This window comes from Vitis vinifera, chromosome 9, assembly GCF_030704535.1.
Source record: "Vitis vinifera cultivar Pinot Noir 40024 chromosome 9, ASM3070453v1".
Classification (NCBI taxonomy): domain Eukaryota; kingdom Viridiplantae; phylum Streptophyta; class Magnoliopsida; order Vitales; family Vitaceae; genus Vitis; species Vitis vinifera.
This window is the reverse complement of record NC_081813.1, coordinates 21,584,416-21,612,009: the sequence shown is the minus strand read 5'-3', so window position 1 is coordinate 21,612,009 and position 27,594 is coordinate 21,584,416. Positions and strand designations below refer to the sequence as shown.

The 27,594-nt window shown below is 33.3% G+C and overlaps 3 protein-coding genes and 1 pseudogene across 3 annotated transcripts; all 4 read right to left on the bottom strand.

Annotated features, from left to right (window-relative positions):
• Positions 1-3,493: 3,493 nt before the first annotated feature.
• Positions 3,494-5,103, bottom strand: LOC104880430 (kinesin-like protein KIN-10B; annotated as a pseudogene).
• Positions 5,104-6,657: 1,554 nt separating this feature from the next.
• On the bottom strand, positions 6,658-7,305 carry LOC109121433 (uncharacterized). The gene has a single exon (XM_019222128.1). The coding sequence runs from the start codon at positions 7,303-7,305 to the stop codon at positions 6,658-6,660; it is 648 nt and encodes a 215-aa protein (XP_019077673.1).
• Positions 7,306-12,771: 5,466 nt separating this feature from the next.
• Positions 12,772-16,011, bottom strand: LOC104880427 (receptor-like protein EIX2). The gene is made up of 2 exons (XM_019222360.2): positions 14,790-16,011; positions 12,772-14,654 (listed from the first exon to the last, which is right to left on the bottom strand). Exons 1-2 carry the CDS (start codon positions 15,769-15,771, stop codon positions 12,772-12,774), a joined length of 2,865 nt encoding a protein of 954 aa, XP_019077905.1. The 5' UTR covers positions 15,772-16,011.
• Positions 16,012-20,769: 4,758 nt separating this feature from the next.
• Positions 20,770-26,172, bottom strand: LOC132254332 (receptor-like protein EIX1). The gene is made up of 2 exons (XM_059739752.1): positions 24,867-26,172; positions 20,770-23,311 (listed from the first exon to the last, which is right to left on the bottom strand). Exons 1-2 carry the CDS (start codon positions 25,936-25,938, stop codon positions 20,871-20,873), a joined length of 3,513 nt encoding a protein of 1,170 aa, XP_059595735.1. The 5' UTR covers positions 25,939-26,172; the 3' UTR covers positions 20,770-20,870.
• Between the last annotated feature and the right edge of the window lie 1,422 nt (positions 26,173-27,594).

The following is a 27,594-nucleotide window of genomic DNA, read 5'->3' as shown; positions in this document are numbered from 1 at the left end:
AAGTTATGGAAATATCACCAGGCTGAGCCATAGCACCAACTACGCTGTCTTGTCAAACTGAATATGGTAAAATCAATTCCCAAAAGATGCCTCTTCTCTCTTCTATGCCTATTTTAGGTGGCACAGAGCAGAGGAAGGAGATATGATGGTTTGAATTTTGACTGATTCAACCCATTGTGTTTTTGGAACCCTATTAGAGGAATTGGAGGTTATCATGTCTTGTCCTTCTTTCAGATTCAAGGACGCAATCTTTACTGCCAGCACCAGAAGCAACAGCAGCAGCCACAACTACAGGTTCTGCTTGAACTGTTTCAGGTATTGCATCATCGGAGATTAAAAGATCTGTTGGAACTACACAATTTTGATTATTGGATGGGGTATCATCTTCACCATTAGCACCACTAACATTGTCACGGATCTGCTGATGAGCTAGTGCAGAACCAGAATTTTCCAAAGGCTGATTTGAGACTCCCATCTGGTGAGGAGCTCGAAGATAATCAACATGGTTAGTAACTTCCCGATGAGGATGCACATAAGGCTGCAAATGAGCTATGGTTGCTGGAATATTCATTCGGCATTGCTACTGAACTTGACTTCTGAACCCACACTTACTTCTCATGAGTTTCTAGACATGCTGAATAATCTTCATAACATCATCCTATCTGTCTACTTTGTTCGATTGAGTGATGGAGAAGCACCGAGGTGGCCATACATGTGAAGAAGAGAACTAACAGCAAGTTAATCTTAAACTTGACCAGAAGAGGGATGGCCATATGGTTGTCAACGTGCAGGTTCAGAAGGATGACTAAATCGTGGAGGAATTAGTCGTTTACATGTGGCATCTACTAGGTGGGAGGTATTGTCATAACCTGTACAGGATCGTGCTCTATTGCTTACAGCAGCATCGTCGATTCTCACCTTCCTGTAGAGAAGCACATAAGCAGTAGCAGATTTGACATTCTCCTCAGTTAGCTGATATGTGGCCACCATTAAAGTTGTAACACTTGTCCTCATTTAGAAGCTTCATATGTGTAGTGCAGTGTTTGCTTCCTATGCCACTATATCTGGCAGCCACTAATTCATCCTGATAATCTTCTTGCAGTTTTGCACGTGGAGCAGTAACAACAATTGATATGGTGGCAATGGATGTAGCAACAGAAACAATTCTAATTTTATTACCACCAGGAAATCCGTAGATTACACTATGAAGCACAACAGGAAGGCTTCCCTTGTAGCGGACCTTTAGATCAATTAGTTCAATTGTTCCATTTTCTGGCCACGATGATGGAGGGCGAGAATTCTCAATGATCAGTGGAGCTTCTCCTGGGATTTTGGCAGTATTGGTGAATCCTTTCAATGAGAATAATTTTGTTTTCAAGTTCGCAGAAACTAAGTATCCACCGTGGTAGTCGGGCATTCAAATTAAGGCCAAAATAACAGCATGGCCTGCCATGCTTGGGTCAATACTTCCATGTGGGATGCTCACCAGCAGGATCATGTAAAAGGCAAACACGAAGGTTGATAGTAACTCCATGCGTAGGCAGAACCATATTTCATTCGAGTCCTTGCTCATGTCCAGCACCACCAAAATAATATCAGTCACTAAAATCACTAGAGGCAAAGGCATGATTCTTGTCAGAGGATGCGCTTGACCCCGAATCCAAAGCTTCTTTTGACGTGATTTCTGAGCATCTGGAGAATTCATCTATTCTTTGATCAAACTGTTCCCCATATGAAGTCGATGCCAGCTTTGAGCGATTTCTTTCACATTCTGACCCTGTGGAATTGTCCATTCTGATCTTATTCGCTTCTTGCTCTGCATTACTATCAGTCATGCCTGATGCTTCAAATATTTCTTCAACCAGTACATTTTCCACTTAGCTGCCTTGAAATCCTTATGAATACCTTATGACTCAGCGACAATCTTTAATTTCTCCTCCTGTCCAAGGGCCACTTGATTTGCTTCCAAACTGTTCGCTTCATACTTGTGGGCTACTTGAGCAGCCTAAATGCTTTTGTTCTCATGCAGCTCATATACATCATCAGTTGCCTTGAAATTATTCTCCTCCATTTGCGCACAAGTTCCTTGACAAGATTTGACTCGTATCTCTATCAAGATATCATGTTCTTCCCATTCATCAGCTACATTCAGCTTGTGTTCAGCTTCTTCATGTTAGCAAGTTCCTTTTCAATGAGATCAAGAATATCTTGATTATCAACATAATCTATATAACTCCAGTCAATTTCTTCTTTTGTATATTCTTCTTGTTCCATCTTGAATACACGCTGATTGAAATGTTGCTGCAGTTTCTCCTTTGCCAAATTGATACAAAATTGCTCAAAACTGCTTGTCTTGAAACTCTCAAATCCATAAATATCCAGGACCTCGATTAAAACTTTTGAATCAGAATCTTGCCCAATAAAATTATTAATCTTATCCACAGTCCAATCAAATAATCTGGAATAAACAATTTTGGCCAGAGCATCTCTAATGACAGAAATACTGTATGCCAGAGGGGAAATGATTCCTTTGTGTCATCACCAGATTTCCACCTAAACTAGCTGAGTTCCAGATGAACCCTGAAGCAACTTTTTCCATCTTTTTAGGTTCCGAATCTGGAATAACTATAGTAGCCTTCGGGGCTTCACTTGAATTAGTTCTTTCCAATGTGTCAAAAGAGACCTCATGAAGCACAGGCTAGATCTCAGAGAAGTGTTCTTTGGTCAGAATTGTAGAATCAGACTCAGGGGTCTCTGATTTGTTGAATACCAGTCTCCGTTTGTGATCAAATATTGTATGTTCAGTCACGATTTGGGATGTGTTCCCTATTTCATTCAGGAAGATCAGCTTTGTCAGAACCTTACATGAAACAATTCCCATTAAACAACTGTATCCTCAACCATTAATGTCTACATCAGATACCAAATTTTCTGTATGTTAGCAGATTTACCACAAGATGTCTCAAGGCCCAAACTGTCATAAGCACTCTTGAAAGCTGTAGCAAGCTTATCCATAACTTTCATCATATAATCATTTAAACTTTTAAGATTATTTTTCTGCACTTCCTGGATAGCGGAAACTATTGCCATCTCATGAACCTACTGCAGGTATTCTTTGACACTTGTTGCCTCAGCAGGGAAAACATCCTCAAAGGTCGTCTTCAACTCAAAAGACTTGAGACCCCGAGCAAGCTGTTCTGCACTTAGTCCATCATGTGCCAGTAACCTTGTGGCTACAATGGATTGTGATGGAGCTTCAACTCTTATGATTTTTCTTTACTTCAACTTCTTAAATTCTTCAAAGAGTTCAACAAATTTATGACATCCGGCTCTTAGCTGGGAACAATGGTGCTATTTTGACCATAAGTTAAGGCAGTTACTACAGAATTTATGGCAATATCTTCGCAGAGATTAAGCTCGCATCACTGCCTGAACCTACCTAGACTGTACCAATCTGTTGAGCAGATACTAAGCCCCTCAAAGTAGAACTCTTCTATGCTAGGTAATGGATCCCAGTATATGAAAGGAAACAGAGCCTTAAAAACTGAAGCTTCCAAGTATACAGCTTCAGAATCTTCTTGTCATTTGCCAATGCATCATCAGGTAAAATTGTATTTGTTTCTGAGGCACTCCCATCCCCACCAGCCTTGAACTCTTCTTCTGTATTGTTGGTATTGTTCTCAGCAGCAAAGTTGAAACGCTCTGTGCCAGAATCAACTGAATCTCCATTGTAGAATAAATTTCTGTGCTGCACAGAAAGAACCCTTTCTTTAGCATTGGAAGCACCTTGGTTTGTAATAGCCTTTGCTTTTGTGGAGCTGTGACATGGACAGGGCTTCTTCAAAGAGCTCAAAGAACTAGGAGCTTTGCTCATAAGAGGTGAACCAAATGCCCTCATTCTTTGTGCACTCTTTGTCTTTCCTTTTGATTCAAGCCAGGCACGCAATTTCGCCTCCATGTCAACTTTAACATTTGGAGTATCTTGTTTTTGAGCTGATGGAACAGAGTTAGATATGTGGTGCGACCGTGCAGCCAAGCTGACCGTATGAACAGATTCTTGGTACTCTCCTGGATTCAGACAAGCAACCATCAATGCACGGCAGGTTCCTCCAAGGGAATCTTGCAGTATCCGGGTCAGTTTGTTTGCTCTGTATGGTACACGGGGCTTGTTATTGTTAAGGGCATAAATCACATTTGATAAGACAAATAAGGACTGGTTGATCTTAGCACTCTCTTGGAGACGTATCCCTTCATTGCAGGTTCTTCTGTTGTCTTCATCACCTGCTAAATCGATGAGGTTCAACTTCCAAGTAACAACAGCATCGGAGCCATCATCACAAGGAGTGGAAACAGATATCACAAGGACTCCATGGCTTCTGCTAGAGACATCATTAAGCCCTGTGTGTGCAACTTTTCTGCGCTGAATTCCACGAGAGAAGACCTCATAAAATTCAGACATGGAACTTATTGGGACACGAGGTAAGCCCTTTAGATGAATCTGCCCATCTTTGTCATCCAATATTGCAATTTCCTTTGCTTTGACTTCCAACAGATCATGACATCTGTCCATATAGACCTCATAATATGACATCTCTGCAGTGCTGGCTGTGCTCCAACACATAGTTAGAACTGCTGACATGGTAAGTGGCATTAGACCTGGAAGTTCATCAGTGCCTTGCATGGTGTAGGTTTTCCCACTGCCAGTTGCCCCATAAGCGAAGACAGTGGCATTGCAGCCATGAAAGATACCTGGAATCAAAGGGCTTACCTCTCTGTAAAAAAAAAAATCAGACTCACATTGTTGTCATGTGGGCCAAGAAACGAGTCCAACTTGTAGCACTCTCTGCGACTGGTTTCTTGATCATTAAGATGAACAACAACTTCTTCGCCAGATTCACAGTCTTGATCAAGGATCAAGGTGCACGAAGTCGGGTTGCCGTTTTTGGCAGCGGCGATTTCATGGGGAAGAAAGGGGCGCACCCTCACGATGACCCTGACCTTGGAGATGGAGGTAAAAACATAGGACTCAGAATCATCCCTTGTCGTGTCTGAGAACTTTCTGACTGTAGCCACAGAAGCAGACTCAAACTCTCTTCTCTGAATTTATTTCTGATTCTCGAATTCTCTGAAGTTACTAAGAACTTGGCTTTCTTTGCTATCCAAGGACCAATCACAACTGACCCGGGAGAATACCCAATAGGTGTGCAAACTATCGTGCAGCAAGGGATGGGTGACAGAGAAATAGAAGAAGATGCGAAAAGAAACAAAGAAACAAAACAAAACAGAGGAAAGGTAGGCATAGAGTAAGTCATCAAGCAAAGCCACATTCCATTGCTTTGTCAATGGGCTAAAAAAAAGAACAGGTGAGGATATCAGAGGAAAAGAGAACGGTTCTTGAATATCAATATCAATGATAATCCCATGCATCAACCATTAACAATAGAGATTAAAAAGACTAAAAATCAAAAACCAAAACAGAGCATGCTCACGCTTAAATATATTCGAAGAGAAAAAATCAGTCCTAATTCTCCACAACAATCAATAAGATGACATCGGGACTTGCAAAATAATATTTAGAATCAAATAGAGATGAGAGAATGCGAATTTCACGTGACCATACCTGGAAGAGCCAATCTTTGAGGAGAATTGCTCAGCTTCAAACGAGAAAGATGCGTGCTGTCAGTCCCTCTCTCTGTACTTCCCCTCAAGACGATCTCCAAAAATCTTCAAAAGTCTACTCCTATCTCCCTCTCCTTCCTCTCATGCGTGTCTTTTCCCTCAAGAAAAATCCCTTTTTTGCTATCTCTCTTCTTCTCACTCTCAGACTCCAATGCGTGCTGCCACTTTTCTTCCCTTTTCTCACATATATATATATATCATCCCTCAAGACCTAAATTTATTTCCTAAAAAAAACGAAATCTCCTATTTTTCTCTCTTCTTTTCTCCTTATCTTTTTTTTCAAATCTTCTAATCAAAAGCAATCTTTCCAATTTCAAATTCCCCTCCAAAACTTTCCAAGGAGAGTCCCGCCTTCCTTAAACTCCAATGGCAAGTTTCCTTGCAAAAACATGAAATTCTTGAAGTTAAATCATTGAATGAATAAATAAGCAAGTAAATAAATTAGGAAATGGTAAAAAATAAATAAATAAATAAATAAATAAAAAATAATAAATAAGTTAAGGAAAATAATATAAAGAGGAGAATAACTAATAAAAAGTGAATGATAATCATAAAGCTAAAACTAAAATAAAATAAAATAAAAATAAACCAATAAACAAAAGCCGAGCCCAAAAGCCATGTAACCATGCAAGTCACGCTAAAAATGTCCAAATGGGCCAAGTGTGCCTAAACGGACCTATGATGAGACTAAACGGGCCTAGGGTGGTGCCTAATAGGCCAAGTGTCCTAAAGTGATCGGGACATTGTCTAAATGGCCTAAACATGCATAAGAACTATCCTAGAAAAATAAAGAAAAGCTTAAGTCTAAATCAAAACTGCCAAGGGTCACAATAAGGGATCAAATAATCCCTCAACCAAAGTCTCCGAGGTGACTCAGAAAAGGGTAAGTGGTATGAGTAGCCATGGGCCACCAAGGAACTACTGTGGAGCACTGAAAACGAATTTAAAGACATGTGCTAAAGGGACAAAATTGAGGGTCTACACCTTCAATGCCTGCTCATCTCTTCCATGCCCATTCATCCTCTGCTCATGAACCAACAAGCTACTCTGCAACTCATCAATGGTTAAAGTGTCTAAATCATTAGACTCTTCAACTGAACACACAACATAGTCAAACCTTGAAGTCATTGATCTCAGGATCTTTTCAATGATCACCACTTGCTTCATGCTTTCACCATGAATCTTCATCTTGTTTGCTATGGTGAGTGTTCGAGCAAAATACTCATCAACACTTTCACCCTCTTTCATCTGCAGAACCTCAAACTCCCTTCGAAGTGCTTGAAGTTGTGCCCTTTTGACTCTTGTGGAACCTTGGTACTTCTGCTTCATAGAGTCCCAGATATGCTTACCAGTCTCTTTATTGAGGATGGTCTCCATAATGTTTCGATCTATGGCTTGGAACAGATAATTCTTGACCTTCAAGTCTTTCAGCTTGTGATCTGCAATTGCCTTCTGTTGAGCTTCAATAGGCTCTATTCCTTCTGCTGCAGCAGGGATTCCATTCTCGACCAGGCTCCAATACTCCTTTGAACGAAGAAAATTTTCCATAAGCATAGACAAATGATCATAATGGCCATCGAACTTAGGAATTGCAGGTTGAACAAAGTTACTACTTTCAGCTGCCATACTTTGATCACTCTTTCTCTTATCTTACTCTCTTTTCACTCTTTCTCTCTACAAGAAACCGCGGTTTCTTTTCTCTCACAATCAGGCCACGTGATGGGGCTTTGATACCAGATTGTTGTAAACTGTAGACATAATGCAATTCACTCACAATATGAGAATGAGTCTTATTCAATTCAAAACAAGTTATGGGCTTATATAAGCCTTACAAAAGAGATTAAAAAGGAAACAAACAGCCCACGTAAGAACGTGGTAAATGGCTAAGGAAATAGTCAAATCCTACCAACATGTCCCAAAAAAAATAGGAACTATTAACAGAATGAAATTCTAACAACTTTGACTACTTTAACTGAACATCCCAACAGTTTTATGCATGGATCAAATATATTTTGCCTGAAAAGTATGTTAGAACCTTATATTTTGTTTACAATAGATAAATGTGGAGATATTGTGTTTTGCAAATTTGAATAATTGAAATAAGTGTTTGACTCTGGTTTGTTTGGCCCTTGTCAACGGGATATAATAGTTGATCTTTATATTTTTGTGGTGGAAAATGTAATTGATTTGGACCCCAGCCTCTAGGGGTTTGGTTAGAGGTTACTAGTACTAGTAGAGTTTGGTTCCATCCACCTTAAAGGAACAATTTGAGGCTAGCTACCTATTTGAAAAGTCTCACCTAACTGGGCACCATTTGATGTTTGATGACCAAAGTAAATTATTAATTTGAATGTTTTGATTGGATTTGATATGAAAATGTTTGAATCAGAAATGAATGTGTACAGTTAAAAGTTTTGAATGTATTGACAAAACTGACTCAAAGGTTTATGAAAATAATTAGTTATAATATCTCCTATTTTGTAAGTGAACTTGAAATATTTGATCCATGGACTGCATTAATGATCCTTATTGGGCTTTGAGCTCATTCCTATTTGTTGATAATTTTTCAGGTACCCTTAGTTCGGGCGAAGAGTGATGGCTAGGTCGGGAAATGGTCATCATTAGGATTTTTCTTAGGATGTTATTTTTGAACATTGTTAGCTTATAAGTTTATGTTCATTTGAATTATTTAGTTTTTGGAAGCTATTTAGATATTGAGCTTTTAAATATTTTTTATGATAGTTTGAAGTTGAGATTTGGAGATTATAAAAATTTGTTAGTACTTGATTTGTTGAGTTGCAATCTATTTGGATAATGGATTTTGGTTGATGGATGTTTAGTTCTAAAGTTAGGTTTGAAGATTTTAGAATTTTGTTCCGCTACTCTGAACAGGTATTTGGTAATTGGTTACATCCAGTTACAATATGATTGTTTGGGTCAGATTATACTTTAAGCTTTCGGGTTTAAGGTGTAAAATGACTGTCACGCCCTTGGAGTGGGTCTTGGGGAGTGACATTTAGAACCACCAAACCATTTAAATTTTGTTATTCTTTAGGGAAACTGTCCACTTAAATTATCACCGGGAAAATCTATGCTAACAACAAAAGAAAGAGTCCTTATATATTCTAGACTTTGGCCTTTGGTAATCACAACTAATCTTTCATCATACAAGGAGTTGACATTCATATTTAACGAATATATATTCAATTGCTTCTGAGCCATAGCTTTAAGCTCAACCAAAGTGATTGAAATTTCACCCATCAAATTGTTTTTTGTAAGGTCTAAGACATACAGGGAGCTTAAATTTGAAAGTTGGGAAGGAAGTCTTCCAAAAAATATATTCGACTTCAAGTTGAGTATTACAAGATTTACAAAAGCAGCTCCAATCCAAGTAGGAACCTGACCTGAAAATCTATTGTAATCGAGATCAAGGACATCCAAACTTGTTAAATTTTGCAGAGATGAGGGGAGCTCTCCTAAAAGCTTGTTGTGGTTCAGGTGTAGTGATTCCAACAATTGTAACTGATCCAATGACTTTGGTATCATCCCAAACAAATTGTTATTTCTAAGGTTTAAAACAATTAGGCTAGAGCGATTATTTATGGTAGAAGGAATGCTTCCAATCAAATTTTTACTTGAAAAATCCATGACTTAAAGAAAAGTTAGGACACCATGACTTAAAGAAAAGTAAGGTGTCCTATGGAATATGGGTCCCTGTTAGTCGATTACCCAAAAGAGAAAGGAAATACAAGTTGGGTGAGTCATCCAACTTGTATTTTTAATAATACAGTTGTATTAATTTGCAATAATTAATAGTTTGCTGGATGTAATAATTAATCTACTCAAGCGTGAGTCATCCACGCATTACAAACTCAGGGATAGAAATCTAAAAATTTATATTTTTAATAATAAAATAATTTTATAATATTTTTTAAAATAATACTTGAATAGGGGTGTTGATTTTATTTTTTAACATTTTAGTCTCTATAGGCTGGATATTAAAAAAAAACAAAATTATTATTTTAATAATAAGATAAAATAATGATTTACTTTACATACCTTACAAAGAAGTAAATTGTTTCAATTACATATATTAATAATTTTTATTTTTAACATATCAATTTTACAATAATAATAATAAATAAATAAATAAATAATATTTTAATAGTGTAATGGTTTATAAACGAAATTGCACTCAAATGCAAGCCGATCCGATCCAATTCAATGCACCGACTTTGAAGGGCCCCACCAAAAAGCTGTTGCCCTTTAATCCATCGACAAGGAACTTGCTAGCCATTTTCCTCTGGAATTTTCCTGGAAAACATCCTTACAGATCTCTTGCAACTTCCCATATATATATATATATTCCTCGACCAGCAGTAGAGACACCAAGGAATTAAGTATCAGTGGTGGAAATAAAGGAAGAAGAAGAAGAAGACAAAGATGAGTATATTCCAAGTGTTTGATATGAGAAAGAAGGTGATAAAAAGAGAGGGAGCCGGAGCTGTGTGCCCATGCTGTGGAGGCCCTGTTGTTGCAACACTTCTTGACTGCAATTTGCATGTCTGCTGTATCCCTGTCTCCAGCAAAACCAAGACCAAATACTTCTGCGCCATCTGTTCTCGTCCGCTCACCCTTACCACCTGCTGATTTTTTTTCCTCATTAGTCATTACAGCACCATAAAATCATAGTAATATATATGGGTTATGACAACTCAGAAATTTTTTTGAGGTGGGTGTGTCTTTTGTATTTGTTAATAATGATCAAGAATTAATATTGATGAATGTGAGTGTTTTTGTTTTGAATTTAATACGGATGGATTGAGGAATCTTGTAGTTTTGGTTGTGAAAAGCCAAGGGAATTAATTTGAAGTGGGTGTTTGTGTTTTCTATTTTATATTTGTTCACCTATTGTAGTTTGATTATATAAAATAATTTTATTATTTATTTATAAAGAAAAAATATATAATTTATAGTTTTATAAAATATGAACATATATATTTTAAAATATAATTTTTACTAAAATATATATTTTTTTCTAGTGTTTTGTTTAAGGTCACAATCATGATGATGGGTTTTTCTACTAAAATATACTAAAATATAAAATAGAACATATATATTTTACTTTGCTTGAAAGCAAGGTCATTGACAATGGTTTCAACTTTTATGTGACTCAATGGTTTATTTTTGTCTACTATTGGTGAGTAGGATTTTAAATTATTCTATTTGTTCAAAAAAACCATATTAATTAACATTTTTTTTTATTAATTTTCTCTTAATTTTATTAAAAATTATAGGATTGTTATATTTCATTTTTTGATTTATTTTTTGAATTATTATTATTTTTACTTTTCTTTAAACTATTTCTTGCAAATCCTTTGTCATAATGACTTAATTACTTATATTTATATGTTTAATTATCTTTCCCATTTATATTTTAAAAGATAGTATTGATATTATAAAATAAAAAAAATTTATTAAATAAAATATTATTAATTCATATATTTTACATATAACAATGTTTTCATGCCTTAATACTAACCTTTTTTTAATTATAATTTTTTTTTAACAAAATTACCATATAACCGTAAAACTTAAACTATTAGTGAGCCAAATAAGCTTTTGGCTTATTAGAAAATCAACTTTGGATATGTTTGAATAGCTTTGTTAAAAAGTGGTTTGTAAAAATTAGGATATTATAACTTTTTGGTGATGCCTTCTTTTTAACTTAGGACATAAATTTATGTCACGCTTAATGAAACTTTCATTGCACCAAAGTTATCCATTAAAATATATAAATTTCAAATTAATTTTAATCATATTTAATTTTCTTACTATGTTTTTAAATTTTTGTTTTTAAAATAAGAGTGTTTAATAAGATATTTTAAAAAATAGTTTTTTTAAAACAAAAAACTTGTTTAGATAAAAGAATTTGTATTGTTTTTAAAAATAATGTCTTACTTTTATTTTATAAATTTAATTTATAATCATATGAAATCAAATTTAAGTTAAGTCTTATTAAAAAAATAAAAATTAAATTTACAATTATTTATGAGTTAAAGATAAATAATTTTTTTAAATTATGAAACAATTTTTTTTATTCTAGTGAAACAAAAATTATTATAAGAAAAAAATAATTTTAATATTCATTTTTAATACAAGTCAAATAAACACTTTATTTTATTTATTTTTTAATTTCTTGTTTGACCATGATTTCTTATGCTTGTTATTAGAAATTGTTTTAAGTTAAAGAACCAAAAATAGTTTTTTAATGTTTTATAAAACTAAGGATATTTGAAAAATTATTTTTATAAAATAACTTTTTAAAAGAAAAACAAAAAACAAAAAGACTTGTTTGGATAAATTGTTTTTTATTTTTTATTTTTTGTTTTGATTTTGTAAAAACATTTTAAATTTAATTTATATCACATTAATTAATTAAATTAAATTGAAGTCTTATTGAAAATGAAAATAATATTTTGTGGGAGAATAAAATGAAATCAGATGTATATTAAAAAAAAATCATTGACAAGAAATCATGTAAATTTAAATTTTATTAAATTTATTCCTATTTAATAATAATGATTCCCACAACTTTTTTTCATTTCACCTACAATAATTTGAGAATTAATTTTGATATTGTAAATTTAAAAATTTTATCTGGTCATTTTTAAATAAATAGGAAAAAAATATTTATAAATTCTTTTATATCTCCGGCCAATTTAATATTTCTTGGCACATATCGGTCAAAATGATATTGAACTTTGCACATGGTGAAGGAGTTGTTCAATCACTATCAAATAGACTTTTTTCTAGATTACAGAGGACAAGTTGCCAATAATGTTGTAGAATTTTCATAAACCTATTAACTTTTCCCATCAAGGAGGTAGAAATTTCATTAGTATGAGAAAATTTTCCACATTCATAGCATCATTCACGGAAGACATAATTGTACCTACCTCCCCCCATCAAGAAGTTAAAAGGTTTAGATGGTGGAGCACACTGAAGTGTTTCTTTCTATTTTTCTCATTACTTGTTACTTGGGTTAAGAAGAATTGAAATTCTTAGAGATAAGAAAACGAACTGTAAAATTTATTGTGGTCTTCCATGACTTCTGGTATAGGTTGCTGCTCTTCTTCTTCTTCTTCTCAACCAGAATGTCTTATCAATGATTTCATCCACAATATTCCAGTAAGCATCACACCAAGATTTCCTGCTTACTAAAACAAAATAAGGAACCAAAATACCTGCTGCAAACCCTAATCCGACGCTCAAATAAAACCACCGATCAATGAAATGATTGTCATTTTCATCGGTACCAGTGCTGTGCTCTTTATCAGAATCCTTGTCTTGGCATTTTTCAACAAGAGGAGCTCCGCAGAGACCTGGGTTTCCATCAAAGGCAAAGTCATCAAAAGTTGTCATCTGTCCTGTAAAAGGAATCTCACCAGAGAAGTTGTTGTTTGATAGATTCAAAGAACCCAAAAAAGATAATGAAGCCATGCTAGAAGGAATTGTGCTGAAGAGCTTATTGCTTGATAGATCAAGAGATAACAATTCCTTCAACCTTGAAATGCTTTCAGGAATTTGGCCAGTAATGTGGTTCCGTGACAGGTTGAGAGCCACCAAACCAAATAATTCTGTTATTGCCTCTGGAAACTCTCCACTTAAATTATTGCCAGACAGGTCTATACTGGTAACAAGGGAAAGAGTTCTGGTATATTCTAGACGTTGTCCTTGCATGTTCACAACCAAGCTTTCTTCATAATATTGCCCTCCATACCGTCTGCCTTGAAAGCTCCCATATAACACAAATTGGTTTATATTTTTCTCTTGAGCCATTGCTTTGAGGCCACCCAATGTAGGTGGAATGCTACCATTGTTTCCGAGGTCTAGAACTCTTAAGGAAGAGCAATTGATAATGGTTAAGGGAATGCTTCCTGTCAAACTATTCCATGAAAGATCAATGATATCAAGACCCCTTATATCTCCTATAGAAGCTGGGATGACTCCTGTTATTTGATTACCCGAAAGAGAAAGGACCCTCGAGCTTGCAATGGATTCACCTATGCTCGGTGGGATGGGACCCGAAAAATTATTGTTGGAGAAATATAGTGATTCAATAGTTTTGGTTGGAAGAGGAATAGGTCCTTCAAAGAGGTTGGAGCTGAAATCAATCAATGCATATTGAGAAACATTTAATGGATTTGGTAACTGGCCATGCAAGTGATTGAGAGAAAGATTTAAGAAATCTAAATTAGAAGAAAGATTCCAAAACCAGTTTGGTATGGGACTTGAAATGCTAGTGTTTGAGAAATCAAGAGACACAAGCTCCTTTTGGGACTGAAGCCGGGCTGGAAAAGAAGGACCTAAACTGCATGAACCAAAAGCAAGGTCCCGGATCTGGAAAGGGGGGACCCAACTGGAATTTACATTCAAATTAAAACCTGAATTGGACTGCATGTACAGGTGTTTCAACTTACTTAGCTTTGAGAAATGCTCTGCAGAGAGAATCCCTGTCAAACTATTGAAAGAAACTTCCAGGTAAAGTAATTCAGAAAGCTGTCCAAAACTATCTGGGAGAGTCCCATTCAGTTGGTTAGTTCCAAGCCACATATCTGTCAAGTGTTGCAATGACCCTAAAGTTGCAGGGATGGGACCTTGAAGGCTGTTATTGTTTAGTTTGAGGCTCTCAAGATTTGACAATGCCCCTAAAGAAGCAGGGATAAGGCCTTCAAACTTGTTATATGACAGGTCTAGTTCCACGAGATTTTCAAGCAGTCCCAACCATTCTGCTAATTTGCCAACTAATTGATTGTTGGGCAGGATCAAATTAGTCAAGTAAGGCAAATAACTTTTACAGCTGCAGTTTTCCATTCCTTCCAGAAATTGAGGTAAACTTCCTGTCAAGTTATTATGGCCTAAGTCCAAATATTTTAGGTTGCAGAAGCTTCCAATGGAGTCAGGAATGCTACCTGCAATCACCAAGAACAAAAAAAGAAAAGAAAAGAAAAATTCATCTATTAACAAATAGTATAATAATATATACCAATTATAAAGTCATAAGCAATAAATTTAAGGAAGAGCAGTGAAAGTTATTTGAAGTTTACCATGAAAGTTATTTGAAGCCAAAATGAGGACCTCTATCTTTTTCCAACCTTCCCTCAATTGTTGAGAGCAATTGCCAGTAAGATTTCCATTGCCATACAGGTTCAAGTATTGCAGATTAGGTAGCTGATTGAGACCAAGAGGAATACTGTTTAAGCTGTTGTAGCTTAGATCAATGAATGTAAGGCTGCTGATATTTACAAGCAATTCCAAAATTGTTGAATCAAGGTAGTTCCACCTCATGGATATAACAGAAAGCATAGTAAAATTAACTACTGAGGCTAGAGAAACTGAACCCGAGAGGCGACAATCAGATAGATGCAACTCAGTTAAAAATGGAAGCTTGTTTAATACATCCACCCAATTTGATCTAACAAATGAAAGGTCGACTTGGTTCATCTTGAGATGCTTCAAGGAAATAAGACCAATCATCCACTCAAAATTATCAGCAGATAGACCATTCCCATATTGAGAAGAAAGATCAAGATACTGCAACCTTGAGAGGTTTCCCAAATTTGGAGGGATTACACCGCTAAACCCTGCATTTGATATGTTTAGATATTGTAAATTCTTCAAAGATCCAAAGAATTCCGGAATTGGGATGCTTTCAAATGTGTTGAAACTCAAGTCCAAATGTTTCAAGGACTTGAGTTTTAACAATGAAGAACTAATCTCCCCACTCAAGTTCATTGAGCTCCTTTTCTCAAATTCATACAAAGGAGAGTATGGATTATGAAGATCTACGGAAATAACACTTCTGGTACTATTTTCACAACTAATCCCTTTCCATTGACAACAATTACTTCCTTTCCATGATGAAAATCGATTTTTGGAATATTTGAGATCGCTTTTTAAGTCAATAAGGGCTTCTCGATCGGATTCTAGGCAATCTGTCAAATGAGTTTCATCCTTATAAGCAATTGTTCCTCTCACCATTAAATAGAGAAGAGCTAAAAGGAAACCCAGAATTGAAATCCTCTCCATTTATTATGCAATTCACCAACTATGAACACCTGTAAAAACTTAATTGCAACATGTTATAACTCTTTTCATGAATTGAAGAAAAATTTTGTTTCCCATATACGAATAAAAAGAAGACAAATGCATCAAGACACTCAATAACACATGTAAGAAAGATCATCAATTTAATTAGATAAGAAAAATTGTCAAGTACTTGTGCATCATCCTTCTATGCATGTTAAGAAAAAATAATTAGAATCACCTCACCCAGATCAAAATATCCATAGAATAGAAATTACCTGCAAGAGAATTTTAGAAGCAAATCTACTTTTGATGATTGTGGTAGATCAAAACATCCAAGGTAGAGAGAATTTCAAAGGCATTAGATAGAGAAACTCATCGCTAAGAATACCCTAGGATTCGATAGATGACCTCTGAATTGGATGATCCTGCAGGCCCTACTTGTCTCATATCAAAGGTAGAAGATTGGTAATAAGGGTCCAAGAAAAATCTTCAAATTTACATGTACAGGTAATAATGATGATCAGTGCTTGACTTTCCCTTTGGTTTAGTTCATGGACCTTTTTTCTCCTTTATATTAATACATCTCCTTGTTCCCTATAAAAAATAAAAAGATTTATCAGACTTATAGGATGGATATGTTTCTATTTATTATTGAACCACGACAAAGTTGTTTGGAAACATTAATGCCGATTTTTATATTTGGAATCCTTTTCCCATGGGTGGCAAAAGTTTGGTCTCTTTGAATCAACCCGTCAGCTTTGGATGGTTTCAACAATATTAAAGACGGGTTTTACATGTATGAAAGTGGCTCTATTGGTTGGTGTCTCAAACTTAATTCCCATGGATGGGAGGAGTAAGAGTCGGAGAAATGACAAATGGAACTAGCTCTAAAACGGGATGTGATTCTGGCTGAGATTTAATCATAGACAATGAGTAAGAGTAAGAGTGAAATATCTAGTAACTTAATTTGCCTAGATTTAATCATGGACAATGATTAACCATTTAAAATTAAATCATAATAATCAATTTTTTTCTTGATTATCATCCATAATAAAGAATGTTTATTTCGAATAAAGTGTAGACCACATTGTAAAGTTTGTCAAGTCAAATAGTCATATGGATAATAAATAACTATTTTAAAATTATATTAGAATAGTTTGTACTCTTTTATGATCTGTCAATTTTGTATGAAATGTAGATTATGTTGTTTGATTATGGCCTATGATAACAGAACTTCTCTATGTAATGTTGATCATGTTATCAAGTCAAAAAACTAAATTATGCCCAAGTAAAACATCTATTGGAATCCGTGCAACGATTAATGATGAAAAATAGAAAAACGAGAAAGAAAAACACGTAAATTTAACGTGGTTCAACTAATTACCTATATCCATGGGAACAAGAAAAGATGATTTTCACTATGTATCAAATTAAGGTTACATAAAAGGGTATTTATACTAACCCTTAAGTAATGAAATTCCAAAAATACCCCTGAACGATACCGCAGGGGTGTTGCCCCCTGCACCCCCAACCTATCGTTCGCCTACAACAAAAGAAATACAAGCCTAAATGATAAATGCTATCACTTCGCTCCTGCATTTACCCCTTTTTCTCCATATGTCTTTTCGCTCAAATATGAGCCACATACTACAACATCTTTCAAAATTAAATAAATAAATAAATAATCAAAAGACCATGACTCATTTAAAATTATGGGTTTTGAAAGTTAGGAAGTTAAAATGGAGAAGGAAAAAAAAAAAAAAAAAAAAAAAGCCCCATATATTGGGCCCATAAATTAGGCCCTTGCAGAGAGGAAAAAATGGTTTCAGAAAAAAGAAAATAAAATAAAAATTCAAACGACCCAAAAGTTGCCCAGAAAGGGGCCAAAAAATGGTCCCTTTAAGGACAAAAAAAAGGCTTTATAAAAAAAAGTGAGGTCCAAAATTGGGCCAGGGGATGGGACCCATAAGAGGGCCTAAAAGACAGGAAAATGAACAAACTATCAAGCCTAGGAAAATGGGCCAAAATTAGGCCCAGTCCATTTTTTATTGGGTTGGGTATCATGTGGGGTGGGTTTCGGTTGGGTGTGGCCCGTGTGGGTGAGGGGAGGAAGAGGGGAGGGTTGTTGGCTTATGACATGGTGCCATGTGGTAGCTTCAATTGAGGAGCAGAAGCCCGCTTTTAAGCCCATTAATGTTGTGTTTAAGATCACTCCTCACCCTAAAAATAAGGTTAACAACTTCTTATATTAATGTATCTTTTATAACTTTCACTAAAATATTATCATCTTTTTTTATAAAAAAAAAATACATAATTTATATTTTTTGTTATGTATGAAATTTATCATGACGTGGTTTATTGAAATATTTATTTTTTATTTATTTCTTATAATTTAATATTCTTTTTTAAAGTAGATAAATATTTGTGTGAAGTTCTAAAATATTATAATTCATAGCTAAAATATTAGGAAAAAAATTAAATAAAATAAAAATTCAAATGCCCCGAAGTTGCCAGAAAATGGTCCCTTTAAGGAGGCAAAAAAGGCTTCAGAAAAATTATATATGTTAAAAAAGGGAGGCCCAAAATTGGCCCAGAAATTAGGCCCAGAGATAGGACCCATAAGAGAGCCCAAAAGGCTGGCCTAGCCCAGGAAAAGAGTTGAATTATTTTTAATTTATTTTTATATTTTATTAAAAACTATTTATTTTTAATTCAATCATAATTTTTCTTTTTATTTGTAATAAGAATTGAATTAAATTTCATTTATATTATATAAATTAAATTTTAAAAATCAAAATTAAAAAAATTATTTTTAAAAACAACTTATATAAATCAGTTTTTTTATTTTTTACTATTAGAAAAGTGTTTTTTTTAAATAATTTATAGAAATTCCTTTATTTGTTAGAATCATTTTTTATTTCATTCTCATTCCAAACATGATAATGAATGAGGTGTTCATTCTCACTCCTTATTTTATATATCAAATATGATAATGATGAATATATTTCAATAAATTTATAAATTTTATTTTACTAATATTTTAATAAATCTATAAATTTTAAAACTTAACAAATAAATACAATTTTATTGATTTATTAAAATATTAATATCTATTTTTATTATTTTTATTAAAAGATTACCATTTTCTTAACAAAAAAAATACATAATTTATATTTTTATTATATATGAAAAGTTATCATTAAGTTATTTATAGAAACAATTATTATCCATTTATTTTGTATTTATTTCTTATAATGTAGTATTTGTTTTAAAGTAAATAAAAATATAAGTATAATATTATAATTTATAGTTAAAAATTTTCAGATATTAATATTCATTTTTAATGAAAAAATATTGGTCAAATGTTTATCTAAAAAATTAACAATTTCACAAACTTCTAATGAAAGAATAAAAATTGAAAAAAAAAAAAAAGAATAGATAAATATATTTATCAACATGGATGTGTTTGTAAAGTACATAGAAATGGTATCATTTTATTCTCATTGTTTGTGGTTACTTAGAGTGAATTATTCTCAAAATTGAACTTAAAAATCAATAGCATGTGCATTTCTCCGAAAGTCTTCAAAATTCTAAACTTTCTTGTCTCAATGCACCATACCCACTTCCATTTTCGCTTTTCTTTAGGAATTTGTTGTCAAATTTTCAATTTTTTCATTTCACTTTCATTGCAGAATTAGGGTTTTTTTTAAATAGTATTAACAACCCCTTATGTAGAAACCTGAATTATTTAATTTGGGTTTGTCTGGAGTGGTTTTTTATGGGTTCAAAACCAAGAAAGCGGCTCCAAATTGATAACTAAATATTACCCAAAAATGTGTATTAGCAGATGAGACTGGTAGTTACTTCAAGTTGTTGTCAACCCAAAAAGTGATCGAGAATGTCGCTTTTGGGTTTTAGGGAAATCATTTGATTTGATTTCTTATGTGGTTTCGTCGGTGCCCCATTTTCTCCTTTGGTTGGAATTGTGAAGTATCAAATTTATCAATGTGTCCCAACAATTTACATTTTGTGGGTTGGGAGAGGTATGCTTCTTTGGATGTATTTGTAGTTGCTAGATGGTGGCTTGGGCTGTGCGATTTGGGTGGATGCTCGACCACTGTCGATGCCCACATCACATGGTGGATGCAAATGGAAGTCCCACCAAAGGATTTTCTTGCTTTTGCTTTTGCTATTAATTAAGTCTATTAACCCTACAAAATTACGTTAATATGTCTTATTGGTGAGTACCATGTTGTTTAAACTTTTGAGTTAAATTTGTAGTTTAAAATGGTGTTGAATCTTTGGCTTTTGAGGGGTCTTAGGTTTGAACCTCACCACAATTATCATAAGTATTAATTGGCCTAACATACATTGTTGATCCACTAATAGCATAAATGGTTGGATTGTTACCGATATTTACTAAGGTTGGAATTCCTATCTTATATTGGTGAGATAGGTTACTTTTTCTCTCAATTTACAAGGCAAAATGATGCATTCTACAACTAAGGCAAATGATTTCCCCACTCCCAAATTGCTAAGTTAATTGGCCAATTCAAAGTGGTGGGCATGACCAGGCTGAATTGTTTATATATTCATGTTTCAGTAATTAAATAAAGGCCATTGTGTGGATTTTACCCATTCTTGGTTAATTAATTTGTTTTTATTTATATATTTGTGTTGTGTTGGTGGCACAGGGGTATCTGGAAATCATCTACGATCTATATTGCTTTAGAACTTGAATAGGGTATGATAAGATGTATTTGCTTTCAGTGAAAATTCAGAAACAACTGTTTTTTCACTTCTCTTTGGTTATGTTCATGCAGAATTTCACAATATTTGGTTGTACAAGGAATTTAATGATTGATAAGGAGCTAGGAAATATGATAAGCAAGACTTCTGAATGTAGAATGAATAAGAGGTGTCAAGTTCTTTTCTAAGCCTTCCGACAATGCCAAAACACTGCAGATTATAAACAAAGGATATGTTCTGAAGTTAAAATAAATTAAAAGCTAAGTCTTTTCTTCTATTGCAACTGTGATGAAATTCACTTCCAAAGCTTATAATGATACATAAAGCATAGAAAGATCTACAAATAAAATTTATCGCCTTCTAGGATGATTTTTGGCATAGGTTGCTCTTCCTCTCAACAACCATCTGACAATCTCATCCACAAAATCAAAATAGGCCTCACACCAAGATTTCCTTGTTGCCAAAACAAAAAATGGAACTAGGATGCCCATGGCAAATCCCAAGCCAACGCTCAAGTAAAACCATTGATCAACATAGCCACCATCATTTTTGTCACTAACAACACTTTGCCTTTTATTTGGATCTTCATCCTGGCATTTTGTGGCCAATGGAGCTCCACATAGATCAGGGTTTCCCACAAAGGCCAGCTCGGTGAAGGTTGTCATTTGCCCTGTAAAGGGGATCTTACCAGAGAAATTGTTATTTGATAGATTCAAATAACTCAAGAATGATAATGAGGCCATGCTTGAAGGAATGCTGTCGGAAAGCTTATTGCTTGACAAATCAAGAGATAACAATTGTCGCAACATTGAAATGCTTTCAGGAATTTGGCCAGTAATGTGATTCCTCGACAAGTTCAAAACCACCAAACCAAACAATTTTGTTATTTCTTGGGGAAACTCTCCACTTAAATTATTGTTGGATAGGTCAATGCCTACAACAAGAGAAAGAGTCCTGGTATATTCAAGACTTTGGCCTTTGGTAATCACAACCAATAGTTCTTCATACCAGGAGAGTCCCTCTTTTTGAAACGAAGGATATATATTGATCATGTTATGCTCTTGAGCCATGGCTTTAAGCTCAACCAAAGTGATTGGAATTTTACCCATCAGATTGTTTTGTGCAATGTCTAAGACATGCAGGGAGCTTAAATTTGAAAGCTGGGAGGGAAGTCTTCCACAAAACACATTCGACCTCAAGTTGAGTATTACCAGATTTACGAAAGCAACTCCAATCCATGCAGGAACCTCACCCAACAATTTGTTGTAACTAAGATCAAGAACTTCCAAGCCTGTTAAATTTTGGAAAGATGAGGGGAGCTCTCCTGAAAGCTCGTTGTGGTTCAAGTGCAGTGATTGGAGCGATTGTAACTGGCCCAACGACTTCGGTATTATCCCAAACAGATTGTTGTTTCCAAGGTCTAACACAAAAAGGTTAGAGCAATTATTTATGGTAGAAGGAATGCTTCCAGTCAAATTATTCCTTGAAAAATCAATGACTTCAAGATTGGTGATGCGTCCTATGGAATCTGGGATGGTCCCTGTTATTCGATTACCCGAAAGAGAAAGGAACTGCAAGCTGGGTAGGAATTCACCTATGTTTGATGGGATGGCCCCTGTTATTTGATTACTTGAAAGAGAAAGATAAGACAAGCTTGACACGGATTCACCTCTACTCGATGGAAAAAAGCCATAAAATTTATTATAGGAGAGATCTAGAATATCGACCCCTTTGATTGAAAAAGGAATAGGTCCTTTAAAGAGGTTGGAACTGAAATCAATCTCTGATAAACCATAAAAATTTAATGAATTTGGTAGCTGACCTTGTAACTGATTGTGAGAAAGATTCAACCGTTGCAGATTCAAAGAAATATTCCCAAACCAGTTTGGAATAGGACTTGAAATGCTGCCATTTGAGAAATCAAGAAAGTTGAGGTTCTTTTGAGATTGAAGCCAAGCCGGAAATGAAGGACCCAAGTGGCATGAACACATATCAAGTTCATCCACCTGGAAAAGGGGAACCCAATTAGGACTAACATTTAAATGGAAAGAATTGGAGCCCATATATAGATACTCCAACTTACTCAGCTTCAAAAAATGTTGTTCAGAGAGACTTCCACTCAAATGATTGGAAGAAACATCCAATTGTTCCAGTTGAGAAAGTTGTCCAATACTATCCGGGAGACTTCCACTCAAATGATTGGAAGAAACGTGCAAGCCTTGCAGTTGAGAAAGTTGTCCAATACTATCCGGGAGACTTCCACTCAAATGATTGGAAGAAACCTGCAAGCCTTGCAGTTGAGAAAGTTGTCCAATACTATCCGGGAGACTTCCACTCAAATGATTGGAAGAAACATCCAATTGTTCCAGTTGAGAAAGTTGTCCAATACTATCTGGGAGACTTCCACTCAAATGATTGGAATAAACAATCAAGTGTTGCACTTGAGAAAGTTGTCCAATACTATCTGGGAGACTTCCATTCAGCTCATTCTCCAGAAGATACAGAAACTCCAAGTGTTGCAATGTCCCCAAAGAAGCAGGGATGGGACCTTCAAATTTGTTATTGGATAAATCGAGTGCCTTGAGATTTTTAAGCTCACCCAACCAATTCGGCAATTTTCCCATCAATTGATTGTTGTACAAGGACAATTTTGTCAAATTAGGCAAAGGACTTTTAGAACTGCAGGTTTCAAGTCCTTTGATAATCTCAGGTAAACTTCCATTCAAGAGATTAAAACTCAAATCCAGATATTTTAAGTTGCAAAAGTTTCCAATGGAGCTTGGAATTGAACCTGCAATGACCAAGAATAAAAATATGTATTAATTAAAATTATGTAACAAACAAATAATAAAAATAGTAAATAACAAAACAAATTAATTCATGAACAATTACTTTAAAGAAAAAGTAACAAAAAATATTAGATTTTTTTTAGGTACTTTTTTTTTCTTTTCTGATAACCATGAAATAAAGTAATTGATTTCACTGTTATAAGACTAGTAGGATTAATCATTGACATTAATTGTTTCTTTAACAATAAACGAAAATAATTTGAACAAAGTGATAGTTCAATGAGAAAATATAGAAAATGAAAATATAAACCAAAAGATTGAGAAGGTAATTACATTTTTCTTTTTTTAATAGATCCAAGTTACCAAAAATATCATTTGTATTTTAGCAATGCAAAAAAAAAATGTTTTTCTCAACAATTATTTTAATTCCAAGTGGTTATTCTATTTATTTACAAACTCCTAGAAAATTTGAATAGAAAATTACTCCTATCTGCAAAGCTATAATATTTTGAAAGTAGAACGTACCATTAAAGAACAAAGCTAGAGAAAAGTAGGAGTTCAACCTAGTATAATATTTTGATATAATAGATGAATTAGTGAGAGAAAATGGAAATTGAAAATATGTAGGAGATGATTGAAGGGTATTTGATGATAAAGATTCTTAACAAACATAAATTGTCAAAATAGGAATTTAATTCTTTTTGGAGATACAGAAAGTAAATTTTTAAATTTTAATACAATGTGATTTTTTAATTTATTAGTTACAAGCTTTTCAAATATAAGTGAATAGTAAATTATAATTATTTGAATTTTATAGGAACAAGAAGTACTTTAAATAAACATAACAATTTAGAATAAAATTTTAATAGAATAGTTTAAAAGAAGGTATACCATGAGAGTAAAAAATGGAAAACATTTAATAACTAAAATTAGTAAAATATTAAAACATAAGTGACAAAGCACATCATATATCAATTCAACCATCATATAAATATTCCATTTAGTACATGCTCAAATTATTATCCTCAAAAGCAAAACAAATTGAAAAAAAAAAAAGAGTTATGTCAAAATGAAATGAAAACATTCAAAAAATAATTAATATAACAAATATATAATTATTGACAATCGAAAATAATAAATCATTCATCAACTAATTTAAAGTAAAAAAGGAAGTTAAGGATTAAAAAAAATCATACTCCTATAAGATGCAATTCTTTTTAATAGTTATGTAGACAAACACTTTTTGTAATTACTTACCTTCATACAAAAATTGTTAGATAACATAGATACTTCACAAGCATAAATTGTTAAACTACATACTTTTTTTTAGATAAAAAAAAAACTAAATTTCCTTCTAAGAAATTTAGAATTCAAAATAATATTTTTTTTAATAAGAAGATTTTTGTTTCCAACAATTGAACAAAATATAGTGATTATTTGATATTTGTATATTGATACATATTCAACACTCATATACACAATTGTGAACTATATTTATCTACACATTAACATATCAACAAAGAAAAATCAATTTTTCTAATAACACAAAAAATTTACCATGTAATTCATTTCCATCCAACTTTAGAACTTCTATCTTTTTCCAACTCTTCCTCAACAGTTGAGAGATACTGCCCCTGAGATGGAAATCTGAAAATAGATAAATCGAAGAAGATAGATCTAAGTATTGCAAATTGGGTAGCTCACCAAGACCAAGTGGAATTCTCCCATATAATTTATTGTCACTTATATCAATGGATACAAGGTTGCTGACATTTAAAAGCCAGTCAGGAAACTTGGAATTGAAGTCGTTGGAGTTGATAGCTATAACAGCAAGTGAAGAAAAATTAATAAAGCTTGGAGATGGAAATGAGCCAAAGAGGCCACAACCACCTAGATGCAACTCAGTTAAACTTGGAAGCTTGTTTGCCACCTCAACCCACCGACTTCCTACCAATGAAAGGTTAACATAATTCATACCAAGATACTTCAAGGAAACAAGGCCAGTCATCCATTCAATATTTTCAACAAATAAATTATTAAAATGTTCAGAATAAATATAGTCAAGATACTCTGAATCAATATCGTAAAGATACTCAGAAGAAAGATCGACATATTGCAAGCTAGAAAGATCGAGATATTGCAAGCTAGAAAGATTCCTTAAATTTGAAGGAATTGATCCACTAAACCCAGCACCTGATAAGTTTAGATATATTAAATTCTCCAGAGACCCAAAGAATTGAGGAACTGGCATGGCTTTGAATGAGTTGAAACTCAAATCTAGATATTTCAAAGACTTGAGTTTTATCAATGAAGGACTAATTTCTCCACTTAAGTTCATAGAGCTCCAATTCTCATATACATTCTCACGAGGATAAGGGTTATGAAGATCAATTGAAATGACAAATCCTGTGCCATTTTCGCAACTAATTCCTTGCCATGAGCAATAATTGCTTCCTTTCCATGATGAAAGCCGATTGTTGGGATCTTTGAGACCACTTTTGAAGTCAATAAGAGCCTTTTGTTCAGATTGAACATTGTTGTCGATACGGGTATGACCATTACATGCAAGTTCTGTTGTTATGAGATAGAGAATAGCTAAAATGAAACCAAGAATTGAAATTTTCTCCATGTAAATATTCAATTCTCTAGTAAGGAGCACCTGTAAAAATTGAATTCCAATATGTAGTCAGCATTTTCTTGAATTGAATTGAAATTTTATTTCCAACATAAAAATGAAAACACTGGAAAAATCTAAAAGACAATTGCACAACATGAAGAACTTACTTTAAACAACACATTTAACAAACGTCACCAATCTAAAAAGATCTACTAATAACATATGTAAATATATATTAAGAAAAACAATTATAATCATCTTAAAGATCAACCTTACTTTGACTGGCGAGAACTGAAATCACTTAGAGTTAGAAGGATTAGATAGAAAAGCATATTAAAAATAATTTATCAATATCAGTTCCTTACCTAAAACTTCTTTCTTGTTTCCCTTGCATTTTCAATTCAACAAAATATATAGAAGGTGGTTTAAAGCAGTGACAATGATAGCTTCACTTCTTTTTGTTTTTAGTTTTATTTGAGTTGTATCATATTAAATTCTAATTGAGTGGAAAATGACTTGAGTCTTTGCCTTACCACAAAAACCAAGTGCCTTGATTGAAGACCTTGACTTGAACAAAAAGGAAAAAAAAAGAAAAAAAGAAAATAAAAAGGTGTGGATAGAAAGACCATGACTTGGCACTAAGTCAAGGTCAATAAGATTAAGATAAACATAAAAATTCATTTATGAATTAAAAAAATTATACTCATTCTAAACGCTAAAAAATCTTAACCAGAGGAAACAAAAAATGTAAATCAAGGTATTAGGAATAAGTTAAGAGCTTAGGTCATTTAGCATACAAAAATAGTATTAAATCTATAAGGTTGCTTGGTGGTGTAATTTAGAAATTTATAGCATTATTTGGCCTTTTTGTTTGAAAACAATTTTTAAAACCAAAGTTAAATAGAGAACAATTTCCAAAAAACAAATAAAAATTTTGTTCACTTGTTTTTAAAAGCAAAAGAAAACATAAAGAAATAAAAATAATTTAAAACAATCATAAAAACAAATAAGGTAAACACGATCTCTTTCTTTTTTTCATTTCTCTTCACCAACCATACCAAAAATCATCAAATATGATCTTTTCTAAATAACACATTTTTTTTATTTTCTTTAACTTATCTAAAAAATTTTATCAAGCAAATAGATTCCAAATCAAGTAATATTAAAATATAGGATTTATTCGTTTTCAAAAATAATTTAAAACTCAAAATATATCCAGTTAATACTAAACACTCATCAAACTCAAAGCTAATCCAATTAATATTAAAAAAAAATCATGAAAGAAAAATTATTATGAATAACTTTTCTAGTTTCTTTATTACACATAACTATATTTTTTTGAATTTTTTTACTAGGAAAATAAAAATAAATCTAGCTAGACCTAATGTTTCAATCCTTTATTGAATTTAATAATTTCAAACTCATATACTGACTCAATTAATAACATAAATTTATAGACAAAAATTGGTCTATAATAACTCTATTGTTTATTTTCTATATAGGACTATAATTTTCTTTTTCCTTTTTCTTTTTTACTAGACAAATAGACTTCAAATCAAGTAATACTTACTTTGATTTTTTAAAAAGCTTATTACTTTCAAGAAGGAATTTGGGATTCAAAAAACAACTCAATCACCACAAGAAATTCATGGACTTTAGTTTAAAATG

What these genes read in the sequence shown, in the direction of transcription:
- LOC109121433 (XM_019222128.1), bottom strand. Translation starts at nt 7,305, where the DNA reads ATGGCAGCTGAAAGTAGTAACTTTGTTCAACCTGCAATTCCTAAGTTC.
- LOC104880427 (XM_019222360.2), bottom strand. Translation starts at nt 15,771, where the DNA reads ATGGAGAGGATTTCAATTCTGGGTTTCCTTTTAGCTCTTCTCTATTTA. An exon ending in GGCTTCAAATAACTTTCATG is followed by an intron (nt 14,655 to 14,789) that starts GTAAACTTCAAA and finishes TGGTGATTGCAG; the next exon opens with GTAGCATTCCTGACTCCATT.
- LOC132254332 (XM_059739752.1), bottom strand. Translation starts at nt 25,938, where the DNA reads ATGGAGAAAATTTCAATTCTTGGTTTCATTTTAGCTATTCTCTATCTC. An exon ending in GGATGGAAATGAATTACATG is followed by an intron (nt 23,312 to 24,866) that starts GTAAATTTTTTG and finishes TGGTCATTGCAG; the next exon opens with GTTCAATTCCAAGCTCCATT.